This window comes from Lonchura striata, chromosome 5 (assembly GCF_046129695.1).
Source record: "Lonchura striata isolate bLonStr1 chromosome 5, bLonStr1.mat, whole genome shotgun sequence".
Taxonomy (NCBI): Eukaryota; Metazoa; Chordata; class Aves; order Passeriformes; family Estrildidae; genus Lonchura; species Lonchura striata.
In genome coordinates this window covers 19,993,619-20,016,915 of record NC_134607.1, presented here as the reverse complement: position 1 = coordinate 20,016,915, position 23,297 = coordinate 19,993,619, and the positions used below count along the sequence as shown (strand labels likewise).

At 39.6% G+C, this 23,297-nt stretch overlaps 1 protein-coding gene across 1 annotated transcript in view; it reads right to left on the bottom strand.

Moving 5' to 3' along the window:
• Positions 1-22,650, bottom strand: part of TXNRD1 (thioredoxin reductase 1) — a 34,752-nt gene extending 12,102 nt beyond the window's left edge. Inside the window, exons 1-9 of the mRNA XM_021536678.1 lie at positions 22,520-22,650; positions 11,736-11,845; positions 9,432-9,557; positions 6,129-6,201; positions 5,894-6,013; positions 4,859-5,001; positions 4,614-4,729; positions 2,994-3,219; positions 817-909 (exon numbers count right to left, since the gene is read on the bottom strand). Coding sequence (XP_021392353.1) covers positions 817-909; positions 2,994-3,219; positions 4,614-4,729; positions 4,859-5,001; positions 5,894-6,013; positions 6,129-6,201; positions 9,432-9,557; positions 11,736-11,845; positions 22,520-22,598 — 1,086 coding nt within the window. The 5' untranslated portion in view covers positions 22,599-22,650. The remainder of the gene's footprint in view (positions 1-816; positions 910-2,993; positions 3,220-4,613; positions 4,730-4,858; positions 5,002-5,893; positions 6,014-6,128; positions 6,202-9,431; positions 9,558-11,735; positions 11,846-22,519) is intronic.
• Positions 22,651-23,297: the final 647 nt, after the last annotated feature.

Sequence of the window (23,297 nt, the reverse complement as noted above, 5' to 3'; positions counted from 1 at the left end):
AAAAGCCCCAGTATTACAGCCCTGTGCAATAGCTCTGCTGTCATTGTTAAACTGTCTCACAGTGTTGGCTCTCAGAGGCACTGAGGTGTGTCCTTGTTAGGGGATGACTGATGCAGTGTACAGGTAAATGAGGTCACTGCATGCAGTATTTGCAGTGTGAAGTCTCAGGCTGGCAAATGCCTGTCTTTATGCATTTTGTGTGGTTCCAATTACTCTAGTCACATTTTTTTTTTCCTCCTTTCAGCATCAAAGCCTGTGAAAATGAGTGGAGTGAGCCAATCAAACATACAATACCACACCTGCACACTGCCATTTTACTGTTTTAAGTGTGCAATGAAGTTTCCTGACTGACTTGCCACAGGGCATTAGCTGTGTTTGTGAAGATGTGTCAAGAACAGCTCTTGAGATGACATGTCACTGGGTTGTTTAACCCCTGCGCAGACCATTGTTTTGTCCTAACTACAAAACGTGCCCTAATTACTATGAAAGCTATTATAAATCATTACTTATCATTTATTGCAAATATCCTACTAGGAAAAAATCCTGCAACTCATTCCACAGGACCAAGCTCATCTACACCTCTAAGCTAAGAAACAGGTTTCAAAAGCAAAGCAAAATGATTTGGCAAGGCAAAATAACCATTGACTTTGGGACTTTTATTTCCAGAATAATTATCTGCTGATTGTGTGCAATTAATATTGTAATTACTAAAATATTTTTTTAAAAATCTAAAGTGTAGATAAAAAACACCCCACAAAGTATCAACATTTAATGGAAAGCTATTTCACATTCTTCATGCATATAGACAGGACTCACAGTATTGTATGTCCCCTCAATTATTTGGTCCCCCGTTGTGGACTTGGCTGTAACTTTCAGTACTCCAGGAGTTCCTTCCTCAACCCGCTCAACCTACAACATTTTGGGGGTTGATTTGGTTAAAAAAAAATAAGTTTCAAATAAAAATACACAAATGTATACAAATGTATTTTTCCCCACCAAACATCATTGAGAGAGTTTTAACCATGATCTAAAACCAGGCACTTACTCTAAAGATTCTTGACATTTCTACTTGCATATTTTATGTGATTTTTTTATGTTCCTGCATTTATTCTTATGACCAACACAACAAAATCTCATTTCTGTTTATAAAAGTGGACTGATGGTTAAGTTCTTATCCAAGCCCATCATATGACCCATTGTATTCACTGGGGACAGAGGAAGTGAGTAGGAAGGAAACTCTTTCAAGGCCTGGAAACACCATCAGATATTTTCTCTAAGTGCTGCCATCATTCCCTCCACCCATGGGAAGCCACTGTGATAGAAAACCCTCAGCAGTACAGAACAAGAGACATGTAAGTGTGCAACACTTAACATAGTAATGGGAAATTTACAGAAGAAAAAGTACTTTTCAACAACACCCTTGTTCCTACTTCATGTTCAATATTTAGAGACAAACAGAGCAAAGTTTCTGATGAAGATTTTGTCCTTTTTTTTTTTTTAATTTAGAAAAGCCAACTGTGTCATCCTAACAACCTCAAAGGATCACTGTGCTAAACTGCTTCTGTTCAAAGGCAGCATTATTTATAATAACTCATCTTCTGCCTTCAAAAGTCCCAACAAAAGGTTTTAATAAGCACAACAGGCATAACTTCAAACACAATGTCTCAAAGAGATGAGAAAACCTGCTAAAACCCTACCAAGCAACTTAAGCTGAAGGATATTCTCAATCAGAAACAGGGCCAAATATTTTATTCCCATTGAAATCAAAGACATTTTGTGAAGGGAGAGGGTAAAATACACAGAAGTGCATTTTGTGACTGTGGTGATGGACTGCTCATCAATAGATGCATCTGGAGGAGCCTGCTTTCCATTTAGTTGAAATTATCTGCTTCTAAACAGTTTCCTTCTTTCTCATTCCCCATTAGAGCTTACAAAAGGTAATGTCTGCAACGAAACCTAGATCACCATCCCTACATTTCATACAGCATGGGATTTATGCAACAAAAGCCTACATAAGAACTAAGTTCCTGGAAACATCCCTTTTGTCTCCTCACAGCAACTCTCATTCTGTGAGAGAGGCTCAGACCCACATTAGGAACTGACAAGAGCATTTTAAAATTTTTAAAGCTGCTCTTGATACTGTTAAGAGTGGAAATGAACAGTCTTCATTGAATTTAATGTTTTAATCCCCAGCAGCATGCTGGTTTAACATCAAATTGAAATTGCTTGATACATGATTTGCTATTTCAAAACAATTAAGGACTACTGTGAAAAAAAATAAAGAAAAATACTGTTTGCACCCTCTGAAGTCTTTGGTAGGGCAATTTTGCATTAGAAAAGCTCCAGAATTTCTTATCTAGTTTGAATTCCACCTGAATTTAACTATACATGTATGTAAGTAGCTGCATGAGTACTCTTACTGAATTCAACAAGAATTGAGCAAGTATTTAAGGACTCTGCCAAGTAAATGATATTTCAAGTATCATACTTCAAGTAAATGATACTCTGCCAAGTAAATGATACAGATGATACTTATAAAGCCCATTTATTTTTCTGGATAGTCCACTAATCCTCAGCATATAAAACAGTATTTGCTGGCTAAAAATTTTTAAATTGGCAATGATATATTGAATTGTTTGTGATGCATTGATCTTAGAGGAAATAATCTATCTGCTGAATTATAGGCCTGCAAGAAGAACCAGGACAAGCAGGTGTAACATTTTCAGTGTAACATATACTAACCCAACTAATTCTGCTAAAAACCAATGAATTTCATAATCTCACAGAATTTTCATATTAAGATTAAATTATACCTTTCAATTATACCAATTCAATTCAAGTTTCATGAAGTTACTTTAAAACAAAAATTTACCTGCTCTGTGTCAAAGCAGATACTATAATGAAAGTTCAAGTTTTGTATTAATTAAAATAATTTGCATTTTAAAACATTATGGTAGGTACATCCCAATCAGTTGTAGTCACTTTGAGCCTACCTTGATTGGCACAAACTGCCTAATGAACTTGACTCCATGTTCTGTCATATATTCACCAATTCTGTTTGCCATGTCCTGGTCAAATCCTCTTAAGAGAATGGACCTCACCATTACAGTGACATCTAATCCAAGACCTGCAAGAAATCCTGCACACTCCAAGGCAACATAGGAAGCTCCAACCACCAGGGTTCTCCCTGGACAGTAAGGCAGAGAGAAGAGGTCATCACTGGAGAAAAAAAAAAAAAAAAAAAAAAAAAGGGGAAAAAGGAAATTAGAGGCAGTCAGAAAAATGTACTGTGCTTTATATTTACCTGTTTTTTTCTGCAATAATAGAACTTTATTCCTTTTCTTGCTCACAAATAAAAAACCTGCTTAATTTTTTTGAAAGTTCATCTGGAATACAAAATCAGTGTATGACAGATGAAAAAGTTATATTTAAGAGTACACATTAAAAAAAAAAAAAAAAAAGAAAAGGAGCATGAAAATTCTGAATTACCCCAAAAATGTGGAGAGTTTTTTTTAACAGAAATTTAGGACAAATTGTTGAAAAAGGTAGGTGTTTATTTTCCCTCCGAATCTTGCTTTAAATATTTTGCTGCAAATTTTAGCTCCTGAGAACTTCCACTAAAATGGAAGGGGTTCAGCTTTAAGATAAAATACCATCACCACTTTGAAGATTTATCCTTTTGCTAAAGCATTATACACAGTGCCAGATACTGTGGTTTCTCGTCTGTGTGTAACAGGCAATGTAAGAAGTATGAAATTATGGAAAACATGCTCTTTTGCCTGCTTTTCATTTCTTTCAACTGCTTCATCAAGCTACATCAGTTCTACCACACTTTGGACCTAGGCAATAAAACCCAGGCTTCTCCACAGAATCAGGATTCATGGAGGCACCACACTTACTCAGCAGACACATAGAGTCTGGCAATACAATTCTGCGAAAGTTTGACTCTAAAATAAGTGTCTCTTTTTTCAGGGTGATGGAATAAAATGTGATTGTGCAATTAAAGGCTGTAGCATAGCTCTGATAGCCCAAGGAACTCAGCGAAGATTACACAGACAGCCTCAATCTGATAGCCTAACTCAGGTATCTCCTGACTCCTCCATCTTGAAGCTACTTTAAAGCATCAATTTAGAGGCTGTATTATCTGTCATCTTTAATTTCATTACTACTTATTAAAAGGGAAACACCACATGGTGTTTTGGTTTCAGAGGAATTGTGGCAATTATTTATTTCATTGCTATAGGTTTGCCAGCCTGTAATTCCAATCTCTGTTTTTACAGCAAGTAACTTAAAAGTTGTTCTGATATGAAAACACATATTATCTTCATATAACATTTTTGCTTGGCATTAGCAATTAACCAGACACTCAAAACCAGTTTTTTCAGAAGTTGAATTACCTTCACCGAGTTGCTGGGGAAAAAATTGTGCTGAGTTTCAAGCCCTACCCTGATACATGACGACAGTTTCCTACCAACTTCATAACATCAGAAGCTGTGCTATTCCCACTTTCTCTAATATCTGAGTACAGAGTTTTCTTTCAAGCAGACTGTGCTTCTCAGTATGGGGAAGCATTTACACACAAGGAATGACTTTGTATTCCTCCTTGTTTTTACCTGCTAATGCAATATTCTTTGTCTCCAGGTATACCCAGGTAGCGTGGTCGTTCACCAGTGGCAATGATAAATCTCTCAGCTGTGTACAGCTTCTCAACTCCCTTTTTGTTCGTTGCCTGCATACAAAGTATTAGTGCAAAGTGAGTGTTTTGCAGTCCCACCACAGGAAAAATGATTCTATTTGAAAAGGATCTCTATTCATACAGCACTACAGGAAGACACAGCAAACAATGGCTATGGAGTACCTTAACTGTGTGTGGCCCAACAAATTCTCCATATGCATTCTCATACGTGACCTTCTTGTCTCTCAGTGCAACCCGATAGCCCCAGTTCAGTGAGCCAATGTAATTCTGAACAGATTCGGCCATGGTCATCCAGTTGTGTTTGACTGTCAGAAACAGAAGAGGAAGGTTCATCTTTTAATCTGAGTTTTTCTTTTTCCACAGCAAAATTGCTATTCTCAAAGTGATTATTTTCATGATCCAGTCTTACTGGGTTTGTCTTACTCCTGTTTTATTTCAGGGTAAATTGACTGAAATTCAAATAATTACATCAGCACAGATAACACGAGAGGTCACAGTGCAAATAGGTATGACTAAAACATTGAAAATTAAGACTTAATTATTGACAGTTTTTATATTTTATATAAAATTATATATTTTATATATAAAATATTGTATATTTTTATATAAAAACTCCTGGTTTATATTTTATACTGATAGATATTAACAGCTGCGAGCAGGTGACATTGCTCAACAAATGAAGACAATGCATGTCTGAGAGGTGCCTCTACATTCTTCCAAATACAGGATTGCAGTCTAAAAAAATTATAATCCTATAACCACGCACATCAGAGATAATAAAAAATAAAATCCATCTTCTTACATAGTATTGACAGACACTTAGGGAAAGGAAATACTTGCTTGTAACTGCAAGAAGTTTCTGTCAGGCAACATCCTGGTGTATTTCCTTAGATGTTGTGGTAGATTCAGAAAAGGAGCAGTACCTTATTGCTTTTGTTCACACAACAGTCTCATCCATATATAATCACCTCCATATATAATAGATCCATATATATTATCACCTCCAGATAAAACATGGAGGTGATAAGCCCCACAGCTTTAGACTTGCAAAACGTTTCAATTTATGTGTAATGTGTCAGAAGTTGCCTCACATTGTCAAAGCCAGCACATGCTGCAGTACAACAAGCACCTGATTATGAGCACCACCTCAGGATTTTCAGTGCAAATGACAAAAGTGGAAAAAGTGTGCTTCTTTACCTTCTTCTGTAAACTGCCACCCAAATTTGCGTGAATCTTGCAAGGCTTGTCCCAGTAAAGCTGCCTGGTGCATCAATTTTTTAGGTATACAGCCCACATTTACACATGTTCCTCCAAGACCTGAGAAAAAGGAACAGAATGTGGTTTTCAATCAGTGTAGCAGATTCCAAAAATGAGAATTAGAGTCTCTGAGCAAAGCTCCTTTAAAACAGGATTGCAATGAAGAGAAATTTACCCCATGAGCTTCCCTGAGGTGTAGGCGTGACAAAGTCCAGCACCATCACTTTCTTTTCATATTTGGCAGCCTCCTGCAAAACGAATTAAATAAGACACATATCTAAATATTTGAGGTTAAATTTGGAGTAGACTATAACATCATGCATTGCTGAAAAGCTTTGTGACTTTTAATTAAGTTACAATAAATGATTTGCAAGGGAACAGACAGTCATTAATCTTCTGAATTTATCTGTGCATTCAGTAGGAAAAAGAAGATGAAAGGCAAAAAAAGGTATTCATCCTACTACAAAACAGCATGGCACCAGCTGATACAGAGGAGACTCTGTGAGTCCAACCTCCTCTTCACTCCTCCATCCTGTCACTTTGTTCAGACTAATTCCCAACATACCCATTTACATTTAACCTACTTAACAAATTCCTAATTTATCTAGTTTTCCCTTCAAAGATGGTTTCTCCAGCATTTGTTCGAAAACACATCAGAAAATGACACAAGCAGTCACATGGCCAAGCATGACAACCTTAACAACTCTGTGATTCTATATTTCCTCTAAGAAGTTTCATTAGCAAATCTACAATTAATGCCTGTAAATGATACTGAGAACTATATACTAATTTCATTGCTCCCTTTGTGTTTTCTTAAGAAAAAGGCAAAACTGACATCAGTAACTGCTGTCATGGAAAAGTACTTAGGCAAGCACTAGGTAGCTGTGAAATGACAGATTCCTCCCATTAGATGAAGCAAAATAATTTTGCTACTTGGAGTAGCCACAACTATGCTGGCATCATATGATGAATTCTTAGACATAGGAGCAGTAACAACTATATGAACAGGATATTACTCTAAGGCCTTGGGTTTGGTTTGGGAGGAGCTGGACAGCCTTCAGCGTTCTGTTACCAGTAATACTTGTTAATCAAAATACTTGACAATCAGAATTTCAATTTCAAATGTACCTTACTTCATGCAAAATGCAAATCACACTTCAAATAACACAGGCTACAGACACCTTCAGAAAATATTGCTGTACTGGATTCCAATAAAGATCTAATCTGGCCAAGAAGCTAATTCCTATCCATTAGCAGCACTTCTGAGAAAGTTCCTCAGAAAGGCACTTAGGGACTGAGACATGTCATTAAAGCTGCTTTATGATGACAACTCTTCTGCACTGCTCCAAAGAGCCTTACCAGGGTTAGCTAAGCAGAATGCATGGATTCCCAAGCTTCTGTCAGCTACATGCTCACATAACCCAGCACAGATCTTTGCAGAGATCACACACAGATACAACCACTTCTGAGTGGGCTGAGTGATCTGCTCACAGCCACAAACATGCCCTGCAGGCTCCCAAACCTTTTGGGGCTCAGGGCAATGCTGCAGGAACACAGGAAGGCTGCTCAGGGAGCTGTTCTGTGTGAGATGAGAACAGGGGCCTGGCACCATTCTGAGCCTGCAGCTGGGGTGTACCAAGTCAGCCTGGCAGTGTTCACACTCCCTGTGGAGAATTGCCTCCAAAGGAACAAGCTCTGGGCACAAGGTAGAGAAGAAGATGTGCACACAAGTGCGCGTGTCAGAGTGAAAAGCACACATTTAACCAATCTAGGTAAACTGCTGCAAACCTGAGTGTAGATATCTGGAACTTTGTATGAGATCTGTGCAGCTGGGGTTGTTTTTCTGTTGTTTTTGTTTGTTTGTTTGTGTTTGGTTTTTTGTGTTTTGCTTTTTGTTTTTTCAAAGCACTGTCAACTGACATTCATTTTTAAAACATTGAACAATCCAAGTAAAAGTCAAAAGTTTATGTGTGTAAAACTGTTCCACTTCAACTACATGAAACTGATTTGAAATACACACACATTACTACTGATAGGGATGTTGAAATTATTGATCTACCACCTTCTGTTCTACTTAACAATCAGTTGAGGACAGTGAGAATCAATATACTTCACACATTTAGTCGAAGGAATTAGTTTACCTTCCTACTGCACACCTTTTCAGTTCTACATCTGAAAAATGATGCAATAAACATCACTGTGTCATTTGGTCTCCTTATGGAAATTTCAACAGCTGGCTTCTTATTACTGCAAACTCTTTTTGCATTACTGCAAACTCTAATTTACTCTTGTTACTCTCTCCTGTCCCTTAGCAAACAAGGATTTGCTTCTCTTTGTGGTTGTTAGAATTTTCATAGATCTTTCTTTCAGTCCTCAATGGCAACAGTGCCTCTGTTGGTAGGAAAGCAGTAAACTACCAAAATAGACTATGGATCTACATCTGTGTATCTACAATCCACCACCCAGCCTGCACATTTCTGTTATAACAGAAATACTTCTAAGGGACCAGGGCTCACTGTGAATCCAATACTATTCTAAAATATTTTCTCCTTATTTTCTTTCTCTCTGCAATGACCTCTTCCACTTCTTGAGAACAAAATAAATGCTCCCAACTGAGCATTAATTACTAGGATTAATCCAGCTCCAGGTCTTGAACAGCAAAGTAGTTTTATTTACAGGAATGCTCAATTCACTTCTAAATATCTAATCCTACCACAGACAGAAGAGACACAATGTGCCTAACTACTGATGTAAAGGAGAGCTACTAACTTATATTAAATTTCTTCAAGTTTAAAATATTTGGGGTTATGATGGCTCTAAGAGCTGGTATATATTGTACCACTGTGAATTTTTTTCTTTAATTCTAGATATACTTCTAATAGCAATATCCTAACAAAATCCCATCATTCATCTGGCTGTAGGCAGGAAAAACGAGACCCTAGAAAGGAAGGGTGAGACCATAGCTTAAGTATAGCAAAAATCTCCATTTATCTAACTATGTAAGCTCAAAAATCACAGACTCTCCCCCATTGCCAAGAATTAAAACAAAATACACAAGTATATCTGAAAATATAGTACTTCTATACAAAAGTAGATACCTCCTAGTGTTTATTTTGAATAGAACCTTTTCACTGTTTAGTTGAGTTTAAATTCAACTACTAATAAACACTAGTAGTAGTTTTGCTGGAAACCTGCTCTTTTCCAGCAGCATCATCTCCCATAAATGTTTCATTCTAGCAAGGGGTATTAGGGAATATTAAGGAGTATATCATGTTTTCCTTCTTCAGAACATAAAGAAAATAATATTGTATAATTGGCACTAACCAAAATGGTGAAAAAGTGAAATAGTGAAAGAAATTTCAGAGATCAGACAAAAGTTTTATACCCCTACAGTGTTAAAGATACCAAATCCAAGACACTGGGGATGTCACCCACCTACTTACAAGGAAAGTATAAGCGTGTATTTTCCCCCTCATACCTTGGCAGCTGCCAGACCTCCTGAGCCTCCACCAATGACAATGAGATCATAGTCATAGGAATCCGGTACCGGCGTAAGCCCGTTCACTTCCATTGTTTTCTGAGGATTGTCTGCTTCCTTATGTGCCTGAACAGAGAAAACAAAAAGTATTAGGGAATATTGAAACATTACCCATAGTGTTCATAAATTAGTATTTTCAGTAGCAAAAATTGTGATAAGGGAACATAATTGCATCTGAATTTTCTGAGCTCTGTTTTTAATTAGCTTTTAATTTCATCTTCCTAATCCATCTGTGAATAGCTCCATACCTGTCAGATACTGAACTATAAATTTTCTTGTTTGTTGGAGCACTGGGCTTCCTTGCAGAGTGTAGTTTCACACAACAATGCAACCCTAGAGCCTCCTCATACTGTATTCCAGGAGGAGATACGTAACTGCTGACACAAGCATTCCATTAATTTATTTTATTCTTTTCATCTGCCCTGGACTTTTCTAATTAGTGTTTTCCCTCTCCTCCTGCATATGCGTGTAGGAAAATACAACAACCCCATGCGACGCTGTACTAATCCCCAATAATTACCAGCCTTACTAACAGAATGTACAGAACTGAATGAAGAAAACCATGTCTGAAAGCTGTGTTTTTGTAATATGCCAGTGTTTATCATTGCTTTGGTTTAGCATAATTTTGGCATTAAATGGATCAAGTATGACCACTATGGTTTCACAAAGGATTTAATTTTTTTAATCACAGCTACTACTACAGAAAAACTACCCATTAGTCCTAAAAATGCATTTTGGCAGCTTATGCCACAAAGAACATGGCACTGTCTTCATATACACTTTCTAAAATGAGCCTTTATACTTCATTTCTGAAACTCCAATTTATGATGGCTTCAGACCTTCAAGCCTTTGGAATTGTGGTAAAATTCTCAATGCCTCTCAAATTGCAGGACAAGATCTGGGGTGAGTAAAAGTCAGATTCTTTAGCTGATGTAAATCAGTGAGCATCAACTAAAGTAATGAAAACTTTTAAGAACAAACCCAAAAATTAAGAAACACATACTTTGCCACTTTACAAATAGGTGTTTCTGTCTGCCTAACGTGGTAGGACTTGATTCAGTACTACTGGAATAGTTATGGCAAATCAAAGCAAAGAGAAAAGACCAAAGAAGTTTCCCTTGTCTTTTCATCTTAATTTTGTTTTGCATTAAACAGCCCTTTGTACTCAACCCATTCTACTGTTCCTTTCCTCTGAGGTTATTCCCTCCCCGTCACCTTCCTCTGAGGTTTGATTAGTCCCTCTCTAGAACTATGTCTACCCTACTGACTGCTGTCAGTGCAGCCATCCCACTGACAAAAATCCCCTATTGCTCAGACAAATTACACAGCAATGTCATCAGAAATTCAGGCTGTGCATCTGCCTGGACAAAATTAGATTGTAGTAGTATTTCATTACCCCAGGCAGCATGTTAATAGTAGAAACGAAACCTAGAAAACACCTGAGGCCACTGTGAAGACATCCAAAAATACCTCATTCTCTTTTGTCCTCTCCTCCTGTTCCACCACCCCAGCACACACCCCTACCACTGAACCTACTTTGCAATTGGTTCCCTTTCTTCTATTTTTCTAACACAGCCATCAGCCAGGATCAAACTTCCTACCACAATAAGAGCAGAGAGGCATGTATTGATATACAGCTTCACTTCATTTGTACTTAGAGATGTAAAATGAGAAAAACAGTGCCATTCTTTTCCAAAGCACACCTTCTTGCTAGCTTAGTGGAAACAGGATGGTGTGAAACATAAAGGGAGACCAACTCCCCCACAGTCATCAGACCCAGCTACTGAGAATGGTATCTTTATGAGGCACAGAAGGAAACCACACCAACTACTCATTTGCTTAGATCACTCCTTATATCATACTACCTCTTTTTTTTCTCCTTTTAAGAAAAATGCTCTATGTTTTCACATGGATTTAAAAACTTCATTTTTTATTTCCTAATGTTTGGTTAATTTCTCATTAATTCTTCATAATAACTCTTTATGAAAACATATTAAAAGTTTAGATTAGACAAAGTAGATTATAAGCTCCCTCTCTTCCTCCTAAACCCTGCTCCAAAGCAGCCAGGCTCTTGACAAACTCCACATCCCATTTACTGGGGAAACTTCTTCATGACCATGATCCCATCCTGAGAACAGATCTCCTCTTCACCCATGAACTACACATTTTACAATAAAGTCTACATCCTGGTTATTTTTCAATATCAAAACTAAATTACAGACTTTGAAATGTATCTCCCCATACCTTTAAAGCTCTCTCATGACCTCCTATTTGCTTCTCCCGTACAGAAGCAATGGGCTGGGAAGTTTCTGCTGCTGCTTCGCGCTGTCCTTCTCGCAGCTTCGGGGCTCCCCCTGTGAAATCAAGGGTAAAATAACGTAGTGTCTGCAGAGACGTCCTTTATGAGGGCTGTGCTCCTTGAGAGAAATCATCTGGGGGAGTGGCCTGGCAGCTTCATCGCTTCCTCATCTGTGGCATGTCTGTCCCAGGGGAGAGTTTCCTAAGGCCACTCATGACTCATTTGCAATGTTAGGATGACTTGCGATATTTTCCTGCTGAATAAAATCTCATACGAGAGTTGGCTGAGATTTCAATGCCTTTGGCCAATCTAACAATATGCTTGGATCAAAGAAAGGAAATCATATTTCCTGTGGCTAAGCCTGAAACTTCAGTCTTAAAAGAGCATGATGATTTTTATCTTTCTTGCCCAGAAAGTGACACATAAAGTTCGTACTTTTTAAACTTAATTAAAAGTTTTTCGTTTTCTCCTGCAATTAGTTGCCTGGAAACTCAGTTCAATGTATTGATAAATGTATTCAAAAGGCTGGAAAATATCAGTTTTCCCACTCATAACTGTTCTTTCATATATATATTATATATATACATATATATATATGTATATGTATAAATGAAAGAACATTTTCTTTTCACTAAAATGCTTAAACTTTTATATTGGTTATATATTACCATTATAAAAGTTTAAGCAGATTAGTGAAAAGAAAAAAAAAAAACATTTGCACACAGTGAAACTTTATTTGATGTGGCATTGAAAAAGACAAACGTGGAAACTCTAATAGTTGATTGGAATGCATTATTAGCTCTGCCTTCCTCCACATAACTCTGAATTTCCAATAAATGGGTCAGTACACAGTTGTTTGTACTTAATCACACACCTGCTTTGCACTGTACAACCAGCATTAATTAGCAGACACTGACATGTGTCCATACTTAGAGAAATAGCCATACTGAATGCTATGTAGACATTCCTTGGGCACTGAGCCCACAGACCCGAAAAATATTCATATACACGCAAATGAAAAAAGGCAGTCATTGAAAACTGGTCTGTAATCTTGTCATTTCTGACTTGTTCCCTGATACTTGTTGCTAAAATTCCTTTATCTCACAAAGATACTGGAAGAGTACTTTGGTGATGTTGGTAAAGAGGTTTAAAAATCAGAACTCTTAACTCACTATTAGCGATGGAGACTATTTTCCTGTTCTAGATGGGGAACACACACATGTGAAAAAAGAAAAGAAGACAGGTTTTGAACAGCCTTCACAAGGGATATTTTTTTGCTTCACTATATTATATTAAAAGTACAGTCCTGTGTGTACCTGAAGCAACTGCAGGAGTATTTTATTTCTGCAAGTTTGAACAATCTCAGGAATGTTCACCTAAAACTGTAGTTTCAATGAAATAAAATCTAGTCATTAGCCAACACAGGCACTTGTATAAATATCTCTAATTATTTTCAGGTAGATCTGTGCCAGAGGTACCAAGTTTTAGCAATAGCCCCAAAACCCAAAGGCAACCATAGCCCCTGGCAAAGACTTGAATGAGTTTGTATGTTGGCTGGCTCTGCTTCTGGGGCCCTCTCCCTTGTTGGTTTGGGCAACCTGCCACAGGCAGCATGACAAAGCAGAAAGTGCTCTGTGTGTCACCAGCTTGCTCTCCATAAAATTCCATCCGTTAACAGCAATTGTGATAACCCACAGTCCTGGTGAATAATTGATACTTTCCAAAAACAAGTCAGCAGACACCTTTTTTCAGAGTGAGACTGCTAAAGAGAACCTGAACCAAAGATCTGCTCTGGATAACCCCCCCGAGATGTGGTGCTGAGGATGATTCTCTGCCTGGTACATATGAGAGTTGTTCAGCAAGTCTGTAGCAGGGAAGCCTAGTAAGGCTCTTGCCCTGCACTACCACCAACTTTTGGTTTTGCTAGTCCCAGCCTAGGAGGTGGTGGCTGGTTAGGTGGCCTTCCTTATGTCCTGCCAAGTGCTCCTTGATATGGGGCGAGTCAGTCTAACCAACCAATACTAAAAAAAGGGGGACAAGTTTATTTGCTTCCCCCACACTGGCTTTTCCCTTTTTGGTGTCTGCATACTTGGCACCAGTTTTGGCAGTCTTCAGACTCATGCATGAGCTAAATCAACTCATTAACCTAGGAGAAAACTAACCCAGGAAAAGAAAAGTTGTGGATGGTTTCTCACCAGTCTAACAAGCTCAGCCAGCTCAGGGAACAATCCTGTGATCACCACAGCTGGTGCCAGGACAAAGGCATTACCAGACCAGTAGAGAGTAAGAAGAGGCAGCAACACCTCTCACTGGTAGTGGCAAAACTGCCAGTTTTGCTAAGAACTTGTTAAACCAGAAAAAAACCCACCTGGGGAGATAAAAAAATTACAGTGAAACAACTATGGCCTTTTCAGCCTATATCCTTCCTTACTGGGAGGCAGCTTCCCCACAAACCAAAGTCCTCCCTATCACTGAGGCTTCTGAACTTTTGACTGTTGTGTAACTTCTGGCTAGAATGAAAAAAAGGCATGATTGGTTTCAGAAGGCTTTGATCAGGTGGGAACAAGACCAGCCCAACCTAACAGCCTGGACAAGCTTTGTAAGCAGAACTGCTCCAGGATAAGAATTGCCTTACCCTGCAAAAGTGATCCAGGGATCCCACCAGCTGCAGAGACAGGACATGGGCACCCATAGAATGCACTTGCCTTTCAACTACTCACTCTGAAGGTCTAGAAGTGGTGGTTCAAGGCAAAAGTTTCCACTGATTTACACAGAGTTTCTGTATCATAGAAAAGAACACTACCAACAAGAACAAACTTCACATTTTCACGAACTATAATTTAAGAAAATAGTTGTGTCTACTCCAGGAGTTCAGAAGACATCTCTAAATTTGTAATGTTTCTGAACAAACACATAAATTGCTTTACAGCCCTGTCTTCAGGCATTTGGGAAGTACAGGCTATTTCATATGACAATGAATATTTACCTTATGTCAAAGTGATCTTTGTATGTTGAGAAATTTTCAGGTTTTCTTTCTTCTAGATTTGCTCATTTCTGCACTATCCTCACAGGTCACTACCTCCCCTATTGTGCAAACTCAAACATTTGGTAGTGACGACAACAGAGCCATTATATCATTCAGATTACAAGGGAAAAACCCTGAGTCCTTAAAAGATACACCTGCAGCCTGGATCATATCACAAATACACACTGAGAGGTTGCCTTGAAATCAGCTGAACTGACAAAACTGAGAGGAAATGGAACCCTGTGACCTTGTTGGCACGGTGCTGTTTGCTTTACCTACTAAATTGTCTTTGTCCCAGTTATGAATTTTCTCACCTTCACTCTTCCAATTTTCTCCCCATCCCACCAGGAAGGAGTGACTGGGGCTGAGCTGTCAGCTGGGCTCCCAAATACAGAACCCAAGTTCAAATCCAAAAACCAGTCTTTAAGACTTGACAAACAAAAGAGTCAAGTACATTTTCCGAAGAAATCAGAAATTCTCTGAACTATGTTATTGCTTATATTTATCCAGTGTGTTGCTGCAAAACCCTTAAATTTTAATTCTATTTTTGTTCATGCCCTTTTCATATCTTAGAGCTTAAAACTCCTTCCATTTAAAAAAGGGACTGCTTGAATGGGATTAACATCAAGGCATAATGTGGAATAAATGAACTTCACAACTAGTTGAAGCAAGGGCTCTACTCTGTCAGATTTCTGTTAGCAGAGTCCTGACAGTGGTACATAGTAATAATCCAAAACACCTATTTCCTTCACGAAAATATACATTTGTTGTTTTTACCACAACTGTTTGCATACAAAAAGCATTTAAAGTACATTCACAAGTAGGAAAACATTTAGATACAAACTTTCTTCTGGGAACTTTCCAATCTAAATGTTGAGTTCTCTAACCCAGAAGAGAAAAAAGCCCTCATCATTCTCAGCCAAACAAATATAGTTAATATATAAAAAAGGCAGAAAACTGCAGAAAGTCCCAGAGCACAGTATTCTCAAAGAACAGTAAAAATCTACTGACAACTGTTAATCTAACCTCTGCATAGCAGGACAGGAATTACAAAACCAGGACCAACCAAAGAAGAAACACTGACAGAGGAATGATGAACGCCAGATCAAATGAAATACAAACTTTCAAGTGACATCTGAGAGCCTGAATCAAAGCTCTCTATACCCAGCAGAAAAGTTCCCACTCAAAAATAGCATTAAGTGACAAAATTCAGCCTTTCAGGTTAATTTTCCAATGAACATTTGGGGACTGACTCAACAACATCCTCCAATCAGCTTTCCACTCAAGGTCAGGACTGTGTTTGGAGGGCTACAATCCACCACCTTTCCATCCAAGAGAAACCTAGGGCAAAACACTCAGCACTCAAACATCCCCTTCTCTAACAATCATCCACTCAAATTTATAATCTGCCTCATACAGTTAGTCTGAAAAAAGGGGTTCTGAAACAGGTCTCAGCTTCTAGTTCCTAGCAAAAGAAATAATTTCTACTTCCAGGCTTATTTTTTTTTTTTTTCCTTTTCTAAGTATTCATGCAGCTACCACAGAGTCCAACTGCTTTATGAAAAAGTATATTACTTTAGTGATTTCAACAGGGACATCATTATACTCCTTGGTTTGTTATGAAGTAATACAAGACAAGTTTCTGCCATAATAATTATGGAACTTAAAATCCCACTCCAACAAGACCTGGGCTTTCTCACAGACTTTCCTAGTAGTGCTCTCACCCACAGAAGTTTCTCAGCAGTATCAGGTAGTGGGTACTTACCCTTGAAAGTCTTCAGCCATTCCTTATTCCTTATGTAATTGTTTACAGTAAACCATACAGGAATTAGCCAGGTTGCTCTAATTAGCACTAATAGGGATGTTTTCTGCAAGCATAACATCACATGATGACTTCAAGTATTTCCAGAACATCTACAATACAAACTCTGGCTTTAACAGAATAAGCTGTACAAATTTAACTAAAGTAACTTTCAGCTTCTCTCTCCTCAGTAAAAGGCAACAAATCTAACATTAGTTATGTATCTTGGACCACTTTAATCTTCAATTTTATTTCATTGTGAACTAAACTAAGTAGGTTATGAAAATCTTAATATAAAACTTGTCTGCCTCTGGAACTGTGGTAAAAGCTACAATATCTCAGATAACAATTTATATGCAATCTTTATGGAAAGTATCATCTTCCAATACCAGTAATTTTAACATAGATTTTTTGTCTATTTCCTTCAAAAGTCACAGTTGCTTTGGGATTTACCCATATAAGTTAATGCTTTGTCTAATCTAAATCAAAACAAAGGAAGCTGGGTTCTGATATAACTACCTGTAAAGTGTATCATGCTCACAGTGCCATCCATACTGACTCATCCTTTATTTGGGATGACCTGAAAGAGCTGAGCTTCCTGACTTTTCTTCTTGAAATTCCTGTGGCCAACACAAATTTGTGGTTCCCACAAACTGTGATTCATATTCTCATGCTACCTTTTTTTTAATTCCTGGTCACTAAATAAACAACTGACACAAGGAGGAAGCATCACCAGCCTCACTTGAATAAGTGTGGCACCTCAGGCCAGAGAAGTAAAACAGCAGGGATGGAACAGGATCTCCTGGTGCCATTCATTAGTCCCTACTGCCACTGGCCATGCCTTTATAGTTTCTACCACAACTAAAGCCATTTATTCATTCACATATTTCTTTGTAATCAGGCTTACATTTGAGTCATAGAGAACATAAAAAATGGTGGAAAAAACCAACTCAGACACAATCAGGCTTTTTTGTCAAACAATCCAGTATTAAAATTGAACACAGTTAAAGGAAAATAAGCTCTTTGCAAGTAATCTTCCAGAAAGGGCATTAAGTTTAAGGTACAACACCAGGGAAAGTACCTTGGCTCAGAAACCTGTGATTTTCCATGTCCCCGCCCTGCCCAACTGGGACTTTTTTAAGAGGTAAGGAAAAAAACCCAGATATTTTAATCCAGAGTAATCAAAGATTTTTGTCTTTTAAAGAGAAAAGGACTTGAGTGGAAGCATTTAATTCTGCTTTTAGCAGCCCAGCAAGCAATGACACAGCATTTCTGCAAAGAGAGGGAAGCAGCACAGCCTAGCAGGTCGCTCACTGCCCTCTGAACTCTCCTGCCACCAAAGCGATGGACAAACCAACCCTGTGCACACGGCCGGCCCTGACAAAGGTCTGGCTGGGAACGGTTGTGAAGGGTGGCTGGAAAACAACAAATACCTTACACCTGTGAGCCAGGGCTAGCGAGAAGTGCTTGCTTTGTGTCAGGCTGTGCAAACAGCAGAGGAGATAAGGAAGTTAGGAGTTTCCTTACCACCATGCTGGGGATGCAATGACAGGACACAAAAGAGGTGACCGTGTCAAACAGCTCTTTCTTCCTTGAGCATCTGACTAAACAAGCAAAACAGGCAACTTTGCTAGAACAGAAGAGAAAATGAGATGATATCTCTGTTCACTTGGTAAAACCAGTTCATTAGCAGATTCTTAAGAAAAACTAGGGCTACACTAGACTAAGCCACTACTGATTTCTATGGAAATAAAAGTATTTGCATGCTCTACTTACTTCCTCTTTGCATTTGTATCTCTTTTATGCAAAAGACAGTGCTGGGCCAGATAGGGTTGTAATAGCCAAAAATTATTTGGGATCACACAATTCTATAGAGTCTACCATAAATGAATCCCTTTACATACTCAATACTACAAGGAATAAAGAGTACACATAGGAAAGGCAATAAACTCTGGAAAGCAAAAGGTGTGAAATTTTTCGAAGAAAACCAGAGGGTAAAACCAAACTGAAGATAAGGAAAAAGACAGGGCATCAGATATAACCAGGCAAGTTAGGGGATGGTTCTGCAAGGAAGACCTACAATGTGACACCATATTCAGAAAAGGAAGTTATTTAAAAGTACGAATGAGGAAAAAAATGAGCAAGCAAAGCAAAGAAAAAACCAACCAGGAAATACATGAGTTGAGCTATAAACTAGAAGGCAGTTGCATAACAATAGGCAGGTATAAAAAACCAGATATCAAAACCAAGGGATACATTATAGATATCATATCCTCAGGAGACAGCAGTGGTAAAGAAAAAGGAGACTAATTTAGCAATTCAGTATACTAAGTAAGCCCCAGTCCACAATTTTATCTGTTATTTGGTTTGTTTCCTACAAGCACAATCAAAACAGAGACAAGGCACCCTTCCAAAGGGTGACTAAGATGGGCTTCATGGAGGAACAACCTTCAGACAGGAATAAGCAACGGAGTTCTATCTCCAAAGTTTTGAAAATATAGAAACCATAAAAAAGGACTGGAAAAGGGAGATGAATACTATACACTGTTGAAGGCCAAGCACCATTTCTGTTCACAGCAGAAATCAAGGGGATCGCACAGTTATTAACAAGGGTTGAGGAAATACATGGGCATCCATTAAGCTACATCCAGAATTTGAGTTCACTCTACATTTTTGCACAAAGAGTGCTATGACACATCCATTATTGTCACCTGAGCAACTCACATGTAAATTATATGGTCAACACATTTCCAGGAAATACTGCAAAAGTAAAAATATTTGGGGCCTCATTACTGTGACGCTCACCACATGTAAATGTCAACACAACCTAATTACCACTGGTGTTTGTACTACAGCACAGAACAAGGACCACCAAAGTGGATCCCCTGTTACTCCATCTCACAGTTATGCTGCATTCAGAGGCTCTCACATTAACACTAAAAATGAGGAACAGTTATGCTAAAACTACTTTTTAAACTGACTTTGTAGAATCCAGCCCAGATTTCATTCCCAGTCTACTTTCCAGGCCCACTAATGAGTGTGTCCTGAGTGCCCAGCACTGAGCAGCTTCAACTACAACAAAGTCAAACCAAACTTAAACAGCCCCTCATAATATTCAACTATGACAGTCTGGAATTAAAAAAAGCAGCACTTGACATTATAACAAGTTAGAGTCCCATAGAAACAAACAATATGTTTTATAAAACAAAAGCTGCAATCCAGGCTGCCTTAATTCTGAGATGTGTAAATTCAGTCCCTTATTGTACAGCTTTGAATTTTTTCCTTAATCCTTTCTACAGTAAAATACCTGTTTATAATCCAGAAATTTAAGTAAGTGTGGAGATAATTTAACAACAACAACAAAAAAAAAAATCAGGAAAATCACTGCCTTCTCAGTTGCTTCTAGTTTTCATACCTTTACACTCACAAAATGTCATAAATACTTCATGTGCAAAATGCAATTGTTGAAGTGTACTGAATGCTATTTGAAGATTGAGAATAACATTTTTGAAAGCACAAAGTAAAGACAAGGGAATGTATTTAAGAGCTTTGTTATGCAAACTGTATATAAGCACCCTGTCTTAACATTTTTACAATTTTCCTGTGATAAGCAACATTTTTTTTGCCAGTTGTGCTCATTGCCAACTTTCTACAGTTCAGTTTTTTAAACATTTTTAGATCTTACAATGAATTAATAACTGAATCTAATATTACCATTGATAAAAGATGGAAAGGTGAGAAAAAAAATCCAGAGAACAAATAAGAAATTCTTACAGCTATCAACAGCCCAGTTTCTTTCTCCTACTACACACATAAGTTTAAATATACTTTGTCCAAGGGACGTATATAGATATTAAAACAACAATCCTGCTTGGTATGACCAGATGTATAAAGGGGTTAATTTTAGATTTTTCATGTTTCAGAGTCAGGTAAATAATGAGTAATTAGCATATTTTGATTATATTTCAGGTTTCATGTAAATTATGTAAATGTAAATTATGTATCTCTGTTCCAATTTCTGTAAATTCTTTTGCTTTAGTCTTCTATGTAAGTTCTTCAACAGCACCCAAAACTCCTCTCATCTCTTGTCCTTTATGGATGCTAAAACTTTCATGTGTTCCTTTAGGAAATGGACATTAGGTTTCAATAGTAATTTACTCATAAGCAACTATCCCAGAAGCAAATCTACCTTGATCCTGAAACATAAACCTTGTCTCACAATTTAAACCAACTTTCCTGGAGAATTACTTTAAGGTGCTACCAAAAGTTGTAGAATAGGCAACAGGGAGTAGTAACATCTTAAATTGAAAAGCCAAACATACAGCAGAGCATATAAACCAAAGCCCAAACAACATATAGCCTAAATGAGTCAGCTTCACAATGCTGAAAATGCTCATTGAGATGCAAGTTTCATTTCTCAGTTTATGCCAGCAGATAGATTGTTGGCCAGAGAAACCAGGTTTGGGTATAAGTCCAGAGCAGCTCACTCTGCCCCAGACTCCAGCTACCACACCTGCACAGATTCCAGTGTCTGCTTTAAAACTAAATTAGGTACTTCTAAATCATAACAAAGTGGTGGCAGCATTAGGTAAGGGAACTGCTGTCAGGTCACAGCACTGTCCTGAAAGTACAAGGACAACTGGACTCTCTAGACAGTGGTTTGAGAGGTTTTTTTGTTTGTTTTTTTTTTTTTTTTCCTTCCCCATTCCTTCTTCTTAGGATCAAGGAACATCTAGTGCTTCCAATGCTCAGACTGGAGGATTTAATGTTGGTATAATTGAAAGATCTAAGCAATATGGAGCCATAACAATAAGCCTATTTCAAGAGTTTTAACTGTTACAACCATTATTTTTGTATTTGCCAGCTCCTGCTGTGCCTTATGCAAATTCTTACTGCACAGGCATCTTTATTTTTTGTTTGCCAAGGTTTTGACAATTTCCACCTTTCATAATAAGACTTAAAATATCATGTAACACCTTAAAGCTCCCAAAGTGGTTTTGTGTCAATGTCCTCAAATTATTGCAAGTGTAAGAACACATTTAAAAACAGTCCCCTCTCCCAGGGATGCGGTAGAGCTGAAAACACTCCTATAGTAGTAAATGTTCAATGAAGTACTACATCCTAAGAGTGCCTTTTCATTCAGGCAGAGCTGCTGCTCAGTGCCAGATGTAAGCATAGATTAATTTTCAGGCCTTCATTACTTCGAGCCCATTATTTAGCTTCTTTCATCGGGTTTTATAGACCAGGTGAGAGCACGGTTAATGCTGCGCCCATGGAGCATCTCAGCCCGAAGCTCTGACTCTGACAAGGCACAGAGCAGTCAGCTGAAACACAAATCTCCCTGCTCTGTCGTGGGAAGATGCCTCAATCCTGGCAGTCAGAAATCCTGTCCATGGACCAGAGGGCCATTCAACTCCAAGCAAACTCCGAATGGTGTTCCTAACTCCAAATCTCGTTCCCTTCTCTGCACAGCCATCCTTCAGACCACACCGTGGCAGTCCCCGAGGACGGGGTACCACACCCAGCATCGCTCTGACCTGCCGTGAGCGGGACGATGCGCACAGCCTGCCCGATAAAGTCACTCAGAGGACAGCCGGGCGGCAGAGCCCGTGTTTGGGAGCAGACCCAGCACCCGCGGGACACCCGCGGCACCGCGCCGAAGGCAAGGTTCTGCAGCGCGGTACCCCGCGAGGCGCCCGGCCGCCAGCACGGGAGAGAGCCCCAACTCCGCCTTGCCGGCTGTTTCACGGGAAAACCAGAGCCGGAGCCCCAACTCCGCCTTGCCGGCTGTTTCACGGGAAATCCGGAGCCGGTCCCTCCGCCCGCCCGCCCGCCCCTCGGAGCCCGCCAGGTGCGAAGCGCCGCCGGCGGGCGCTGTCCGCGGGCAGCCGCCGGCTGCCTACCTGCCGGGCGCCGCCGCTCCGGGGGCGCGCCGCCGGGCGCCTGCCGCACCGCCTGGCTCTTCCGCAGCGTGCTGCCCATGGCGCGGGCCGGACAGGATGGGACGGGACGAAACGGGACGGGGTAGGATGGGATGGGGAAGGACGGGACGGGCCGGGGTAGGACGGGAGGGGACGGGCGCGGATCGCCGCCCCGTCCGCGGGGCGCCCCCCGGCGGCCGCGGCCCCTCGCTCACCCCCGCCCAGCGCGGCGCGGTCGCGATGGCGACGGACGCGGGCGGGCTCGGCCCGGGCTGGCGCTCCCGAGCGAGCCCTCCCTCCGGCGGGCTCTGGGGTGCTGGCGAGACAAGGGCGTTCAGGAGGTGTTCTGGGAGAGGTTTTGCCCTCACAAGCAATGGTTCGTGCTGAGAAATACATAGCTAGAAGGGACACTGCGACTGTAAGGTTACCTGCGTGAGGCTGCTCACACTGCTCCCGTCTGGGCTTTGCCACCACTACCTTACAGGGCTGCCGAGGCTGTGGCCCCATCCTGGTGGCTTACACTCAAATATGTAGCAAGAGGAGCAGCTGCCAAGGACTGCTGAAATCAGCTGAGAAGCCAAAGCAAGATGAAAGCTGTAACCCTCTAAACTACCACCAAGCCTGTATACAAATGTCCACTGTTATCGCTGGTCAATATGAACTTTCTTCATTCTCCTAGTGATTTGACCCTGGCTGGATACCAGACACCCACCAAAGCCCTTCTGTCCCTCCCTTCCGCAAGCAGACAGGGGAGAAAAAA